Source organism: Belonocnema kinseyi, chromosome 7, assembly GCF_010883055.1.
Source record: "Belonocnema kinseyi isolate 2016_QV_RU_SX_M_011 chromosome 7, B_treatae_v1, whole genome shotgun sequence".
NCBI classification, from domain to species: domain Eukaryota; kingdom Metazoa; phylum Arthropoda; class Insecta; order Hymenoptera; family Cynipidae; genus Belonocnema; species Belonocnema kinseyi.
The window spans coordinates 1,806,288-1,823,900 of NC_046663.1; the positions used below are offsets into that span (position 1 = coordinate 1,806,288).

Consider the following 17,613-nt stretch of genomic DNA (forward strand, 5'->3'; position numbering starts at 1 on the left):
TTCATCTTTTGGTATATTATTTTTAAGACTATAAATGACTATTTAAGCTAAAAAAATTTTTTTCGATTTTTTGAAAATTCTACAGTGGTGTAACCCCTTAATAAAACTTGACTTATATTTATAGAAATATTATTTCTCTAAATTTTCTTTTTAATTTGGTCAGTATATTTAGTTTTTACGATTTTGCATGTGACTGAAGTTTGCAACGTTTATAAACGAAATTATAAAATTTCCGAAATTTCTCGTAGTGATTATTTGCACCTGGTGACAGGTAACACAAAAAATAGTTTAATCCTAATAATTCTCAATAGTTGACTAAGTTTTGCACACCTAGAGAATTTGAAAATTATATAGAAAATAAAAAACATAAATTAATTTTCGTTTAAAAACGTTGCAAACTTCAGTTGCGTAATTTTGCCACTTTTTTGTACTTCTTTCGATCCTAGTGTAGAATCTAAGTGAAATATTCTAAAATTAGCTTATCAATTATGAAAAATACCATGCACTCTTACTGTTAAAATGAGCCAAAGAACTTTCAAGAATGTCGATTATTTCCAGAGGTTTTACAATTTTTTGAAAACTAGAGATATCACTGAAAAAAAGAATGAAAAAAAGTGCTTTACATTATTGATATAAAACCTCGACGCTCTGAGTATCCGTGAATTCCTGCAATCCTGCTAAAAGATTTTTTTGGAGCCCTAAATGCGGCAAAACTTTCTCGACATCCTCTTTATTTAATGTAATTAACGTCGCGAAATCAATAAATTCCTCTGTAAAAAGAAAAAAAACTTTAAGATCCGCTCAGCATTTGGGCTGACTTTATAAATTTGCTTGTATGCATTCCCGTGAGCATTGACAAAACATAACCCCAATATCACCTCAATGTAATGCAACACGAAATTTAATAAACTTTTTATATTTTGATTTTTGATAAGTTTGTAATCAAAATGTAATAATTTGTTAGCTTCATTTTCAAAGAATTAATATACCATTTCACTGTTAATCCAAAAACTCGACAGTTGATTTGTCCATCGCTGATAATCTCAAAAAGCACAATTTCCACTTTAAAAACTTCACTCGCGTATTCCAACTCTAAGACGAAACGCACTAAATGATTGCATTAGGCATCATGAGTCATGCGCCTGTCAACTCAGCGGACCCGAAGAGACCCTGGCGCGTGCGCAATGGACCAGACAGAAAAATCTGGGACCACCGGCCAATTAGCTGGTTGTGCTAACTTTTCGGTAGTTAAAGGGCCCAATGCATTGCTGGAACGGCCAATTAATACGCAACAATTATAATTGGTCACTGTAGCCAACGGACCTGGCTGCCCTGACAGTTTGAACAGACGTTCTAACCAACTATTCCTTATCCAACAAATAATGGGTGTGCCAGGCGCGTTCTTAGCGTCACTCCGAAAAAAGCCGGATTCAAGATTTATTACTACTTTAAAGAAATCTCTTATAAAAAGTCCCTACTCAGTCGGTAAAGCGATAAGTGGGGACGAGGAAAAACATTGTGACCGTCACGAAATCATAAAATAAGCTTAAATCTAAATTGACACAAAAAAAGGAAAACTCGGAACGAACGAAAAGATAGGCTCACATATTAGTTATTTTTACTCCGAAACGCGTCACACAACTACCCAATACTGGCATTACTCACACTTATGACCCCGCTCCAATTACACAAAAGGAAAAAAAACTCACTCAAAAAAAGGCACATAATCGAAGCTCTGGAGGCAGAAAATAAAGTATACTTTTTCTGACGCTTACCTCAATCAGACGTAGCTTGCCACAATCCTTAATCTTTCTATGCCAAGCTTGGCAGAAATTAGTGGACAAAAACGATTTCCTTTGAACAAGCGGATGGCCAAGACTAGACTGGATAACGTCCTGCTGCTTTCAGCCTCCCCTCTTCCATCAGTCCCGCCAGAATTGCCTTACCGTCAGGCGCTGCCCTCTTTATCCCCACTACCGGTTGTTACTTCCGTGTATCGGACTGGATGTCCCCCTGGTGGTCTACCGGCTCGATGTTTCCTGGCAAGATGGTTACGCCGGTTTGTTTTTACATGTACTGGACTGAGTACGGTTCTGCACGTCGTAAATAAATTTGTGTTACTACACTCGAACCGGTAAGCAATTAGGTGACATGTTCTATCTGTTTTGGAGATTTTAAGGAAACGAGGAATACTTCCGTCGATCGAGACAAGATGTCAGGTCCCTAAATACAGTGAACCTCCGGCTTTTCTTATTTAACTTGGATGCAAATAACAAATAAAAGGTAATCTAAATCATTTCCTAAAGTGTATAAAAGAATGTGCCAAACTAATCTATGATTGCTTCTGTGGAAGGATCCGTGACGAGTGGCAAGCCACAACGTCACAGTGTGCCTGTTTTTGTGCAAAAGATGATGCGTAGCTTTTCTTAGGCTGTTGGATCACCCTTACACTGTTGCGTCGTTCATTACAAATCTGTTGTTCACGAATGATTCTAACAATACTAGGTTTTTTTATGATAATAATTGGATATTGAATATAATCATTTAACTTCTTTATTATTGAATATAAATGATATGTAATTATAATCTGTTGTTTATCATTAGTTATTATTATTATAAAAGTCGCGGTCGTGACAGTGTCCAAACCAGAAACAAACAAAAAAATATTAATTTAACATTTACAAATGTAACAAAAGTATTCTATAAAGTAAATATTAAATTCATATTGATAAATGTGATAAAATTTAAAAAAAAAGCTTACCTCTGTAAATATTTTTTTCATTGCTGCAGCCGCAAGTTTGTGTTGGCATCGGTGGCGATATCGTCTGGGTCGAAAACTGCAACAAACAAAACAATATTACATTAATATTCAAAAATCTTTAAAATATAAATTAAACAGATATTATATAAATTTAATCAATATTTATAGGTAATACCCCTAAATCCAGTGTCTAAAGTCGCGTCTAACATGAATGTTTTCATTTTTCTTGTGCAAATCATTTTAAATTTATTCCTTTTATTCTTTCGTACAATATTGATCTTTTCTAGTTGAAAATTCTGCTATTTGGTTTAACATTTCTATTAAAAATCCCATGAAAATTCCTTCATAAATTCAAATCGGTAGTCGAAAATTAAACTATTTTGTTCAGAGTTTGCCTATTTTGTTGAAAATTTGTCTTTTATTCTAGAAAATACATCTTTTGGTTTGAAAATTCAATTATTGAATTTAAGATATTTTTGGTCGAGAGGGTGTATATCGTTTTTCAAATTACACTTCACATTGTTATAATTAATAAATAAGAGATATGGAAATTGCGGAAATCAGATGTGCCTATAATAAAATGTTCCATTGTATATAGCGTACAAACCGCTAATTTCACCTGATGCTATTAATTAATTGTAAAATTAACATAATAGGAAATGGCGGGACAGCCTCTCTAAATGTTCTATGATATATAGCAAGGAAACTGCTTGTTTTACTAAATACTATGAATCGAATTCTACATTACTAAAAATCGCGAATCAATATAGCCACCGATATCTTGAATGCAACCATTGTAGAATAAGGATTCCGCTCTCTGGACTAGATTATAAATAAAACAAAAAATAGAACTGCCGCTCCAATGGCGGTAAAGAAAAAGATAAATTCCGAGGAAGACAGTTATTTACATAATTTTACTAAATGTCTACTCGGGAATCAAATAAGTTTTTCGTAAGTCCAGTTTCAACCTCGTCGTGGAGAAGTAAAAAGAATGTTTCAATTTGACAGCGACCAGTTAGTTTGGTCAAGGCCCAAATAGGAAGAGCGGGGCCTTGCACTTCTCAAGCGACTTACCCAGTTGCTCTTTTCTCTCTCGGCGTAGGAATACCCGCGGACGACTTGTAACGATCGCCCGCGCCTACAGGTCGAACCGACAGCTCCCCTCAGGTTAACAACAACGCCTCACTTATTAAATATTGTTATTATTAAATAGCCGTTAGATGTCATCCATGTTATCAAAGTTGATGCCTGGCGTGTGATTCAAACAGGTAAGGTTATGAGTCCTTTTCATCATGAGAGGGAATCTCATCCGCTCGTCGCCCACGCTGTGCAGTAAGCCACTGCACTCATGGCCGTGTTTGTATTTAGTTGGCAATCTGACTGGTACTAGGTGATCCAATTTGAGCCTGGTTCCCTCTCTCTCTCTTTCGTTGCCTCCGCAACGTTCCGGACGAGTATCATTCCTTAGATAAAGCATAGATAAGAGCCTAATGTTGCTCCCTGTTAAGCCTTTTCCTATTAGAGTGTCGACGAAGGAGAGAAGAGACGCTTACATAACATTCAGTTAAAACTGCAACGTCACATTACATAAATTGTCTGTAATAATTAATTATACATTAACTAATAGCAGTAGCGCTCTAAACTTGGCCGAGCACACAACTAGTAAACATTTTTCAATTGTAAACTTATTTCATATTTTACTTCAGTGATTGCATATTTGTCATGTAGAACCGTGTTCTTCTTACGCATAACTAGCGCAAGCGCAGTACCTCACATGCCAAAGTTGGTGTCACTGTTTTACCTGAATCAAATCGAATAGGCTAAACAAAGTATTAATAAGAATCTTTTATAACAAATTATGCATGGCGCTTGTACAGGCATCCATTTGGCATCGTTGCCCAACCGGGACTGCGCTACCCGCTGAGCGACTTGACCATTTGAAAGTTATAATGTTCTAGTCCATAAGATAGCCGGTACAAACTTTGAAGACGTTTTTCTTGAAACTGGCTAAATATTGGATTCTACGAATTTCACCATTTTACTTTGGGTTAATGAAGTTCATTTACAAATACTATGAATCCAAACAAAGGACCTGGCACTCCCCTGGTGCGTAATCTGATGATTTTTTAATTAATTTAAAGAATATTAAATTCTTTTCAAAGTTCCATATTTTAAAAAATCTTTGCACTTGCCTTTTTTAAATACTTATTCTTTTTGAAAAAAGCAATGTTCTTCTAGCCTTTTGTTCTAAAAAGTGTTTTTGATCATATTCTTCGCTCCGTGAAAATTTTCAAGTAATCATATATTTTTTCATCGACCAACTTGCTCCGAAGAGTGGTGATGGCGTTGAACCAATTCTGGTAAGTTGTCTAAAACCCCGTAGGTTCTACGCTGTTTTTGTGCACTAAAAGTTATCTTCCCTGCTAGGCGATCAAACCCAGTTAGCTCTTTTTTGTATCAATCTATCCTTGAAATGGACAGTGTAATTTAATTGTACATATTGTTTTGTTTGGCTTAGTACCTATTCTTTATTTATTTATGTCTACCGTACCTGGCACGTATTTTATAAAGCAACTCATACTTGTAATTAGAACTCAATTGTACATAATTATTGTATTGCTTTGTTTGGTTTAATACCTTATATTTCTTCATTCATCTACTGTACTTGATGCTTAGTACAGCAACCTGTAATTTCCATGTTAGGGGTCCTACTTATAATACGTCACACGTTTTCCCTTTGTTTAAATAAAGACGATAAAATTGCCTTATTCCAAAAAGAATGTAACGATATACGTAAAAGAAAAATGTGTGATGCATTATGTGCAGGACTCCTTATTTATATATTATCTATCATTGTATATTATTTATTTAATTGTGACTGCACGATTTCCTCTGTTGTGTCTTCTTTGTTTCTTATTTGTAAATAAATTTTTTTACGGATTATTCTACGTTGTTATTGTTATTGTCCCGCATGCCACATTCCAATGTACATGGAAACTTATGAATAATAATAATTTAAATATAAGGAGTAGCCTCATGAAGCTGGAATTTTATCAAATAATCATTTGAAGTATTCTATTATATTTGTCATGAATTTCTCTCGATTTAATAGACAAGTCTCTAGTTAGCGCAGGATGAATGTAAACATTTTTCCATTTTGATGATCTGATTTGGGATATACTCAATACTCAATACATCTTGGCACATTTATAATAGGGCGCAACTATAAAAACTGACGAGGTAACTGGAAAAATTGTGATAGCACGTATAATGCATGGCGGAGCTGCCGATAGATCAGGTTTGATTCACGTTGGAGATGAAGTCTGTGAAGTCAATGGAATCAGCGTCGAAGGCAAAACTCCGAATTGCGTTCTGAAAATTTTGGTACGTCGTTAAATAGTGGACTATTATTTCTAAAACTATTTTGCTCCTATAATCAACTCGCTAATGACATCAATAAAATACTAGACTTGTATATTTTCGCAGCAAAACTCGGAAGGTACTATTACTTTCAAGATCGTACCAGCAGACAGCAAAGGAGGTATCAGAGAAAGCAAGGTATGCAATGAAGCTGCGTGAACTAATCCTAATTTTATTTGAATCACGGATAATTTCTTTATTATTTTTTTAACAGGTGCGTGTCAGAGCGCATTTTTCATACAAAGCATCCGATGACCCTCACACACCATGCAAAGAAGCCGGCCTCGATTTCTCAAAAGGAGACGTCCTTCACATCGTGAGTCAGGATGACATCTACTGGTTCGTTGAAAGTTAATTCTACTGTTTAAGTTTAAATTTAATTGTCAGAGAACCCATCTACTCCTTACGCAGCTGATGGACGTTCAGTCTGCTAGTACCGGGCTATGCCATCGTGGGTCCTTTGTACTTAAAAATGAATAAAATACGAAAAATAACATTTTTTAATTTTGCAGTTAGTAACTTAGAAATATTATATTCGATATCTTCGTTTTTTGTTAAGAGCCGGCGGCATCAGCTTCGTGGTCTCAGCTGCGTAAGACAAATTAGAAACTTCCATTGCAATCATAATAAAACTACACTTCAAATTGTAACAGGTGGCAAGCAAGAAGGGAGGGTGATCGCAATATGCGAGCAGGATTAATTCCTAGTAGAGCCCTACAGGAACGCAGAATTATTGTCGAGAGGCAGCAAAAAGAGAAAGTAGATGAGGATACGATAAGTAAGCCATACTTTATTACAAAGTTTATTCCAAGTGCTAATACGTATTTAATAAATGTTTTTTTATTTGGCACCAGCATGTGGTAGTATGTGTGACAATTTAACTATCGAACGGTCGTCAATTTTAAATTAAAATCGTTCAAAAATATAATTTTTCTAATCAAGAATAGTATCTTATGACAATAGGCTGGAAAGTTGAATATCCGTGCCGGTTAGATATAAGTCCGAGGCGAAGCCGAGGCCTTATCTCTGACCGGCTCGGGCATCCAATATTTCCATCCGTATGTCGCATACTATTTTTCTTCCTCCCGGGTCGAAAGTTCGTCCAATAATTAATAATAGTGGTTAAAATAGCGTTGTCGGCTGCTCGCTTGCGGGCCGCCATGTTTACTTTCGCTGACGCCTGGCTATACACATGAATATCAACAACGATCAACAACGACAAGATCATATGTTTTTAAAGAAAGAGAGCAACGATTGAAGAACGACACGACGGTGAATGGTTTACTCTACGTTATTCACTATACGTATTCCTATGAAAGCAAGCGGCCTGAAAAGTCTCACAGCCAATTAGAGCCAATCAAAGCCACTGTTTTGAGCCTGAAATGCGTCTGCGGAACACGTACATTCACGCCGGGGGGGAAGAAAACTCTATTTATTTATTCAGTTAACGTGAAAGTAGCCCAATTACAAATATGATATTAAAATTATATACACATATTTAAAATGCATATCAACTGACATTTTCGTAGTCGAAGGTTTATGAAAGAGTTGATTTTATTATGCGAACCCTTTAGTCTACTTCGAACATATTCTTCAAATCCTGTTCGATGAATTCAAAATGCATATCAACTAATATTTTCTGAGTCTAAGGATCTTCGAAGAGTTGATTTTATTATTTAAACTTTTTAGTCTCCATTCAAAGTTCTTTGGGTCAAAAACTTTCTTTAAGCTTGCGATACCTCAAGTCAGTGAGCTGGATTCCTGTTGAGCTAACCAGAAATTTCACCTGACCGCCGGTTAGGCTTGTGTTCTGTTCCAGTGCCTTTGCCTGCCTTGTGTCCCCGTCCTAATAATTTGCACGACTCGCCAACAAAGTGCAACTTACAGGGAGTTAAAACTAAAAAAATCATGTATGACGCTACAGAGAACGACGACTTTGACCGCGAAGAAATACCTACCTACGAAGAGGTCGCGAAACTTTACCCGAGGCCTGGTCTCTACCGGCCGGTGGTTCTCATCGGACCACCGGGAGTTGGCAGAAACGAACTCAAAAGGAGAGTCATGGCAAGTGATCCTGAAAAGTATAAAACACCTGTGCCATGTGAGTCTTAATTTTCAGAACTTACAAGAAAGAAAAGCCCTGAATTAAAAATCTTCTCGCTGTTAGTTGGGATGGACACCCTACACTCAGAACAGATGTTGCCACTCCTTTTGAAGCTGTAAGCGCATTTTTTTTCTATAATTCTGGATTGCTTGTGGCGATCACGATAATCAGGAAATTCTAGAAAACTTGCGCCGTTCAGCACTAAAAGTGGGGGCGACACCTACGCCGAGTTTTTGGTCTCAAGCTTTGTTACTAGCCGTGTTTTTACTTTAGGGGGAACAAGCTTATTTATTAAAACTTTCAGATACTTCAAGACCGCCTAGACCCGGAGAAATTAACGGAAAAGAGTACCACTTCGTCAGCAGGGAAAAGATGGAAGAGGATATAGAAGCTGGGAAATTTATCGAGTACGGCGAATACAAAGGAAATTTATATGGTACCAACGCAGAGAGCGTTAGTTCACTGGTTGATGCTGGGTATATTTGCATTCTGAATCCTCATTATCAAGCGCTAAAAATGTTAAGGACGCCCAAATTAAAGCCTTATGTCATTTACATCAAACCGCCCCGGTTCGAAGTTTTGAAGGAAACAAGGAATGAAGCTAGAGCGAGATCCACTTTTGACGAAGCGAATTCTCGGGGTTTTACGGTATGTACCTTTTCATTCAAAAAAATAATAAATCTATTTTTTGGACTAATGTGATTTGTTTCTCTAGGACGAGGAGTTCAATGAGATCCTACATAGTGCGGCTAGAATAGAATTTATTTACTCGCATCTCTTCGATGAAGTGATTGTGAATGCTGACTTGTCGATGGCCTTTGAGCAACTCGTGAATGCAATTCAAAGAGTCGAGTCAGAAGCTCTTTGGGTGCCAGCGTCGTGGGTGCAATAAGGAGATCTCGAAAAAAACTATTTCTACTAATAAGGAGAGACTCAATTCGACTGCGAACGCTTTGTACTTAAAGGAATTCGATAAATAATCATGCAATATGTCATGGAATTTAAGTAGAGTACCATTTCCTATTATTTGCATTAAAATTGCTACTGTACGGGTATCTTAATTAGGGTGAAATTCGGGACGATCCGCGATTTGTTCTCCAGGACTCGTGCTCCGAATTTCGTGATACAAAGTAACTTTTTTTCTATATCAAGTACAATCTTGGTTACTACTTAGTTCATGGCCATTCCAGTATATGGGAATAAACCTAATGAAAATGTAGAAATAGAATCTATACGAAAATAGAATTACTTTATATCACGAATTTCATCCCAATGAAAAGGAACCTTACCCCTTAAGATGCTTTTCCACAATGAAAGTAGATTTTTAAGTCTAAAGTATATTATTTGTCCTTGTTTACTATTCTTGGATGATGTGAGCATCTATGTGATATATTCATATATTTAATATAAAATAATGTTTGAACAAATTTTTGTAATTATCCACGTTTTTAAAAATCTTTTAATTTTAAAATGAACTAGCATTTTTGAAGCGCTCTAACCTCAAAATTAAATCGGCTAATTATATGAAGTGTCTAAGAGTTACGCGAAAATAAATATGGCCGAAAACTGGCGACGGTCTGGGATTAGTGGAAAACCAACGCCTTTTCCATCTTGTCCAATGAAAATTGCAAAATTTTCAAGGCTTCGCCTAGCAATAGACGCGGCCTTAATTATACTAAATAAATACTAGAATTAAATCATTTTTATATACCAAACCTGACTCTTTTTCTAAATAGGAGTTTGTCGACATTTTGTTGTATATAAAAAGTTCTTGATTTTAGAATTTGCTTAATATAATAGGTTGATATTGAATTTTGAGGTTAGAGCTTGTGTCACACCACAACATAACCTAAAATTGATCCAACATTTTAAATATTCTTTTAAATCTAATTATTTTTAATTAAAATGCCAATATTTTTCGGCATAAAATACTAATTTAACAAAAAATCTTTCAGAATTGTAAATTTTCTATGAAAAACAACCTTGTACAAACGATAATGATTCTTGTTTAAAAATACCAATTATTATTGTAAAACGCTGACAAAACTCAAAGTTGTTGAAATTTGTGAGTCTTCTCTAAAATCTAACAATTTTCAAATAAAAATTGTAATTTCCAAAAAAAAATTCTAACAAAATCAATAATTTTTCAAGCATGTAGAAAAATTGTCTCGAGGAAAATCAAAATTTGTTTGCAACTACCTCAAGCTCTCAACGCTGCAATTTTCTTATGCATGTTCAGATTTTACTCTGTAGCCAACTTAGGATGAAACAAGGACAAAAATCTTTAGAATTTTGTATTCCAACAGAATCTAGTTGCTTCGTAAAAAGGCACTTTTATTTTATTTTTTTTATACTTTTCTCATCCATTTGTTTATTTTTAACAAGATTAATTTACTGTCGAGCTTTTAACTTTAATTATTTCAATGGACTACTGCAAGCAAGGATATTTCTGTAGAGTAGATAGAAAATTAAAAAATGAGACTTGGGATGTTGTTCTTGAAAGTGAAGCTTTTTAAATTTGAAAGCAAACTTTTAAAAATGTTTAGGAAAAAGGGAATTAGGAACCTTTTGGGCGTCCTAAAGTTCTGTTTCCCAGTTTTAGAATTTAAGTGTCAAGTAATCTCACTGCCAAATTTTATTGTTCGTTGAAAAGGTCCGGAGTGAATCTCGTTGTAAAATTGCGATTGTTGATCGCTGCATTATTATGATACACTATTAATTAATTCCGATTGTTGTTAATTGTTGCCAAATAAAATTAACGTATATTATTACATGATGGAGATAAAAAGGAGAGAACTATATGTCCCATATTGTATTTTCCACTCTGCGAGCATTGTAATACGCTATTTTCCATATTACAAATCGACATTGCGGCATAAACGCTAGCTCATCATCGATGTACACGCTGTATGTATCGAAATATAGTAAAACAAACAAAAAATTTGTGATGTTATATCGCACTCTAGTACTTAACCTGAAATTCTTTCAATCCCTCATGGAGAATAGACATAAGGATCCCAAAGTCCTGTACATTGACTTCACCAAAAATGAGCATTTTTCTGTCAGATGTACAATAATGCATCGAAATGCTAGACCTTCCCGTGCGCGGCGCTAGTTTGACATGGATATGGATGGCCGCCATCATGGTTTCGTGTAAATATAACCTCAAGGCTCAAAGAAAAATAACAAAATTCGTAAATCGTTGAATTAATTTCTTTGAGCCATGTCAAGATTATTGGAATATAAAAACTGCTACATTTAAGTGAAAGTTTGTTACCATTTCTGTGATGCGTAAGCATACAAGATTTGAAACTGGTAAGTTTTATACTTATGTTTCATATTACCATATAATGTAAGGTACCTCGTTCATTGCAGAATCACCACGATTAAATGTTTCGTGATGAACCACATTCTTAAAATCTTTTTTTATATAAATAATAATTGATTTATTTACATCAAATATCACGATCTTTAATATGTAATGCAAACTGTGCCAATGTCAACGATGTAAACATAGGCAGCTGCCCCCGTGCCCGTAAAACAAAAAGGTGCTCATTGTCGGTTACACTACTTTGGGCTCCTTGTGTCTATTCTCAATGCAGTCCCTAATGAGGATGTTGCATGAAATGAGATAAACTTATTATTTCAAACTTCAAGCAGTGAATAACGCTATGAAGAAACATTTTTTTAGGTTCATAATACTTCAACCATGGAGAATAGACATAAGGAGACAAAACTAGTGGAACTGAAAATGAACACTTCTGTTGCTAGAAGTACACACACATGTGCAAAATCACACTTACGTATAGTTCAAAACTTCCAGAGCGTGGCGTGCCAACCGCACTTTAAAAAAATATGGCCGCCGATGTGAACGCGAGTCAAATATAAATAAATAATGATTGAACAATTAATAGTTTGTGAATAAAGCCAAGGATGTTACAATTAAAAATCGCTGTATAAAAACGAAAGTTTCCAATAAGTGTGGTTTCAAGTGTATAGTGTACAAGACTTTCACAGTGTTGAAAAGTTGTATGTTTATTGTTTTTGTTACAAACGCGTCGAATACCTGTCGCACGCACAGTTTTGGTAAAAGTAATTTGATATTTTCATAAGCATACTACCTACCTCTTCCATGGCGAATAATTATTTATTCCACAAACATTTTACAAAACCTTGTCTGATTATAATTTCTTTATTTGTTCGAGCGACCTGTCAAAACAAAAAATGGAGGCGGCCATATTGTTTTTAAAGTGCGTTTGGCACGCCACGCTCGGAAAGTTCTGAACTATACGTAAGTGTGATTTTACACATGTTGGTGTGCGTACTTCTGGCAACAGAAAAGTCACCGTTTTTGGTGAAGTCCATGCATTACAGATTGGTCTCCTTATATCTATTCTCCATGAATTCAACAACAAAAAATGTCTAGTTACGTCACATTAAAACAGATCTGAGGTCAATATGATCATGGACATAGGAATAAGAGGGGACTAGCCACATGCTCCCTAACTATGGCGCAGGGAATTCTTGCCACTTATTATTAAGGGGGTCTTCTACTTATGCGCCAAAATTTGAAACTTATTTTTCAGAATGGGTTGCAAAAAAACTACATATGATAATGATGAATGGTTTTTTACCTTTTATTAACACATCCTTAGACTACAAGAAAATTGGAAATATAATTTTTTTTCCCAATAATTGCGATTTTGGAGTGTCCTTGACGGCGCCTCTGCCAAAATTTTAGAGTCGACTTTGTGGCAAGAGTTTGAGATTTTTATTTGCCTAAACACAAAAATCAAAAAAGGTCTTTAACTGTTGTTACGTTGGAGAAGTTGAGGCACGAACTTGTTTGAAAATTTTCAAAGTTCCAAAAATGGCAGACTTTTGTATCAAAAAAATTTGCTTCGACAATTTTTTTGAGCTAAAAAAGGCTGTAAAAATGAAATAAAATAACTTTTTTAAAAAAGCTCATCTCTAGACTTAGCGATATGCCTGTGGAATAATTTCAGATAAGAAAATCCTCGAAATTCCAAGTAGTTTAGAAGAGATCTTGCCAAAACTTATAAAAAATATGACTTTTGCGAAGACGCGTTCAAACATATATCAGGAGATAAGACATGATTAGTAAAACTTACGATTACCTGACAATCTGGTATCAAAAAGACAGATCAATGCGAACACACGAAAACACCGGGAGAGACCGCGAATGGCGTTCCAGTACTCATTAAGGCCATGTGACGAGTGGGACACGTGAACAGATTCCTACCTTACCGCCACCTTTCTTATTTCCCAACTTATTTTCACACTAAGAGCCACATCGAGTTGAAAATTTGGGATAATAAATAAGAAGCACTAAGAAATGTGGGTCTGGTCCTAAACTTTAATAATTATAAAAATATAAATTATTTACAACAATAAACTTTTTTCATAATTATACAAATTTAGGATCAGACCCACCATTCTTAGTACTTCTTGTTTAGTATCCCAAATTTTCAACTCGATGTGGCGTTTCGTGTGAATATAAGTTGGGAAATAAAAAAAGTGGCGATAAGGTAGGAATGTGGTTACGTGACCCACTCATCACATGGCCTTAACTAACGTAAATCTCTCAAAATCTTTCATGGGGCATATTTGTAAGGACTTCTAGATTCGAAATGTGCAAAAAATAGATTTTTCGAAAGTTTGGACGTAGGATGAGACACCCTTAATCGTATTCGACGTGTTCATAGCAAAAACAATAAACATACAACTTACACCACTTTGGAACATCCTTGCCTTTACTTATAAACTATTAACTGTGCCACGCTCGGAAAGTTTTGAACTATACATAAACGTGATTTTACACATGAGTGTGTGCGTACTTCTGGGAACAGAAAACATGTGGCCATGTGGTGGGGGAAAATGGAACGGAAGTTGGAGCCAGCGGTAGAAGGCGCGAGGTATTCAAACGCCAATAAATAATATACCTGAATCGTGTATTCAATCGTATTGGGAAAATCAAAGTAATTAATATTTTTAAATTTAAAAAAATAGACAATAGTAATATTTATGAAAATTTAAAAAAATTGATTTATAAAGTAAAAAAGTCAATTTTTAATTCAAAATATCAATTTTCAACAAAAATAGTAGAATCAAAATTTCTTTTAAAGAAATTGGTTTTTGACAATCAGAAAAGGAATTTTGTTTAAATAACTTAATCCTCAATAAAAATATTAATTTCAAGCAAGAATATTACTTTTCTACCAAAAATTGCAAATTTTCTACAAGATCTAGAAAGTTTCAAGCGAAAAAATGGGATGTTTCAGTTTTTAGTTAAAAAAATAATTTTCAATTCAAAGAAGTGTAATTAAAAATAATTAATCTGAGTTCTCTACCAAAACAGATTGTAATTAAAAATATCAATAAATTTTTAACCAAAAATGGAAAGTTAAATTTTCACTTCAATACATTAATTTTGAAAAAATAAGAATTGTCCAAAAAATTGTTGAATCCTCAATCAGCAAGATGAATTTTCAAACAAGAAGATTAGTTTTCTACTAAAAAAGGCGAATTTCTAACAAAATCCATACATTTTTAAACAATTGGTTTTTCAACTAAAAATGATCATACTTTATTTAAAAAATTTATTTTTCTACCAAAAATGTCATAATTGAATATTTTATTAAAAAAATTAAATTTCACCAAAAAAAAACAGTATTATAAAAATTATTTCAAAGGAGATAGAATCCATTTAACATTAGGCAGGTTCTGTACTTCAAGTCGCTGAATCGATCGAACACAAAAGACGAATTTTCAACCAATTACTATATTTCTAAACTATAAGGGAATAGTTTTTTAAAATTCTTTGTTGAAAATGTTCAAAAATTTAGTTGAATTTTTTTTCTGACTTGACTGAAATTGTTTCTTGGTTAAAAACTTATGTCTGTATAGAATCTTGATTTTCGTAGTGAACATGAACACAATAAAAATGTATCCCTTTTGGTTGAAAATTCAACTATTTTTTGAAAAACTTACCTTTTTGGGTTAAAAACACAACAATTTTGTATATATTTTTCTTTTTTCTTTGTTCGTCCTAGAGCTTTGTGCTCGATAATATATGCATATATACATTTAAAACTGTAATTTGATAGTTGTGAATTATTTTCTGTTAAAGCTCCTTTGTTGAGGACTCAACTATTTTGTATAAAATTGGTCTTTTTTGTTTGTATTCAACTACTTGTTTAAATGTTAAACTAATTGAGTAAAAATGGATCTTTTTTGGGTTGAATACTCATCATTTTAGTTGAAAATTTAATTCTTTTTTTGAAAATTCTTTCTTTCTTTGGTTGAAAATTAATCATTTTGTTGAACATTCCTCTAATTGTTTTAAGGTTGAACGACCTTTTACAAATTAATTTTTTTGGATGAAGATTCATTATTTTCGTTTAAAACTTGTCTCTGGTTAAAAATTAAAAAATTTTCTTGAAATGCAGTTTTTGGTTCAATTCAGCCGTTGTTGTTTTAAAATAATCATATTTTTTAGTTTTTGGTAGAAAATTTATTTGCTTATTGAAAAGTTTAACTATTTCGTTAAAATGTTATGTTTTTGGACGAAAAAGTTACTATTTGGTTGCAAATTCGTTAATTTTTTTGAATGAAAATTAAACTTTTTCATATTAAATGTAAACGGTTTTGTTAAAAATTTGACTTTTTAATTAAAGATTTGCATTTACAACCGCATAGTTTAACCGTTAACCGAATAGTTAAATTTTCAACGTACAAATATACATTTTAAACTGAATGGCCAAATTTTCAAACAAAGAAGATTAATTTTTAACCTTGAATCTTAAACTTAGAAGATTTTACGAATAAATAAGTATTTTAAATGTTTTAAACGTAAGACACGATTCTTAAATAAACTAATTAAACATGATTGTACTATTCGCATACCGAAGTGCAAAGCTGTAGTAAATTTTGGTATAGTATCTTGATATGAAACGGAAGTGTCTCTCTTCTCGCTCGACCAATCCGCAGTCAGCTGCCCAGCTGGCGCGTCCCTTACTACAGGGTCCCTAGTGTACGGTCACGACCAAGGCGTGAATAACTCGAAGTTTTTGACGTATTATACGTAAAAAATGTATTATACGTAAAAAAGCCTGTAAAAACTTAATAAACATGATGGATTCGAATGGAGCATGATATAACCTCACTTTTTAAAATTATGCTTATGTGTACCGACTTACATTGTTTTTGTGTATCAGAACTTCATTTGACATAAAAATATCACCAAGAATATCAAAACTGACACCACTCATTTTAGAATTATTATTTTGTCTTCTCTCATCTAATTGCATCAGGTTTTCTTCTGATGCGTTCATAATTATAACGTACTTTTTTATAAGAAAAAGTGTTGAAATCAGCGAAAATCCTTGAATGATTTGTTTTTTTATTTTTAAGATATTTGCAGTTTGGATGATTTGAAAATGTACCTATGGTTTCTTAACCTTTCTTCACCCGTATTCGATAATACGCGGTTGCATCCCTTACAAAACACAACATTTTTACCTTTTTTTTAATGGAAGGATGATTCTTCCCAACATGAATTTCTCGGTCTGCCGTCTCTATTCCTTTTCGAAGTTACAGAATAATAACTTTTTTTTCATTCACTTTAAATTTCATGCATTCAACATAATACCTCATGCCCCTAACGACGCTATTTTAAAGTTATGTAACGAATGTGATAATGTCGACACCATCTTGAAAACGTATATTACGTTCTGTACAAAACTGAGGACGTAATATACTTACGCAGGTTACGTCAAAAACCTCATGTAATTTACCTAAGGTATATTGCGTGCACAACCCTGGTCACGACGGTGACCTAGATTTCTTAAATTCCCGACAATTTAAGTGCAGGTTATATAATCGAGAATATGACAATTTAAGGGTCGATTTCACCAACTCTGATTAAATCGTTAATCATTGATTAACCTTATTCAATCAATACTTTGCGTTCCACCATTTTTTTAGTCATGATTAGGGGAATATAATCACGGGTTAACTTAACCGCCCAGCAATAATGGCTGGTTATAAATTTTAATCAGGGATTAAAGTATCATAACACAAGTGGGACGATGGTCGTGGGGGCTAAAGCATAGGCTTTGGACTCACTCCTTCGGCTTGCGGGTTCGATTCCCGCCTTGCACTCTGGAAGAGCAAAGATATTATAAACGTAGATGCGGTACGGGGTGTCGGAGTGGGGAATTATATATATAGGACATCACATTTTCTGCCCTATCGAGGTGCTGCCCTCATCGTACTACGAAGTCGAATTCTTGTTTTCTCATTCTTC

The 17,613-nt window shown here is 34.1% G+C and overlaps 1 protein-coding gene across 1 annotated transcript in view; it reads left to right on the forward strand.

The window, feature by feature from the left end:
* Window positions 1-4,834: 4,834 nt before the first annotated feature.
* LOC117175884 overlaps window positions 4,835-17,613 on the forward strand; it is a 63,383-nt gene continuing 50,604 nt past the window's right edge. Inside the window, exons 1-9 of the mRNA XM_033365709.1 lie at window positions 4,835-4,867; window positions 5,095-5,121; window positions 5,978-6,145; window positions 6,248-6,319; window positions 6,396-6,520; window positions 6,835-6,959; window positions 8,106-8,282; window positions 8,590-8,933; window positions 9,001-9,168. Of these exons, the coding sequence (XP_033221600.1) occupies window positions 4,835-4,867; window positions 5,095-5,121; window positions 5,978-6,145; window positions 6,248-6,319; window positions 6,396-6,520; window positions 6,835-6,959; window positions 8,106-8,282; window positions 8,590-8,933; window positions 9,001-9,168 (1,239 nt within the window). The remainder of the gene's footprint in view (window positions 4,868-5,094; window positions 5,122-5,977; window positions 6,146-6,247; window positions 6,320-6,395; window positions 6,521-6,834; window positions 6,960-8,105; window positions 8,283-8,589; window positions 8,934-9,000; window positions 9,169-17,613) is intronic.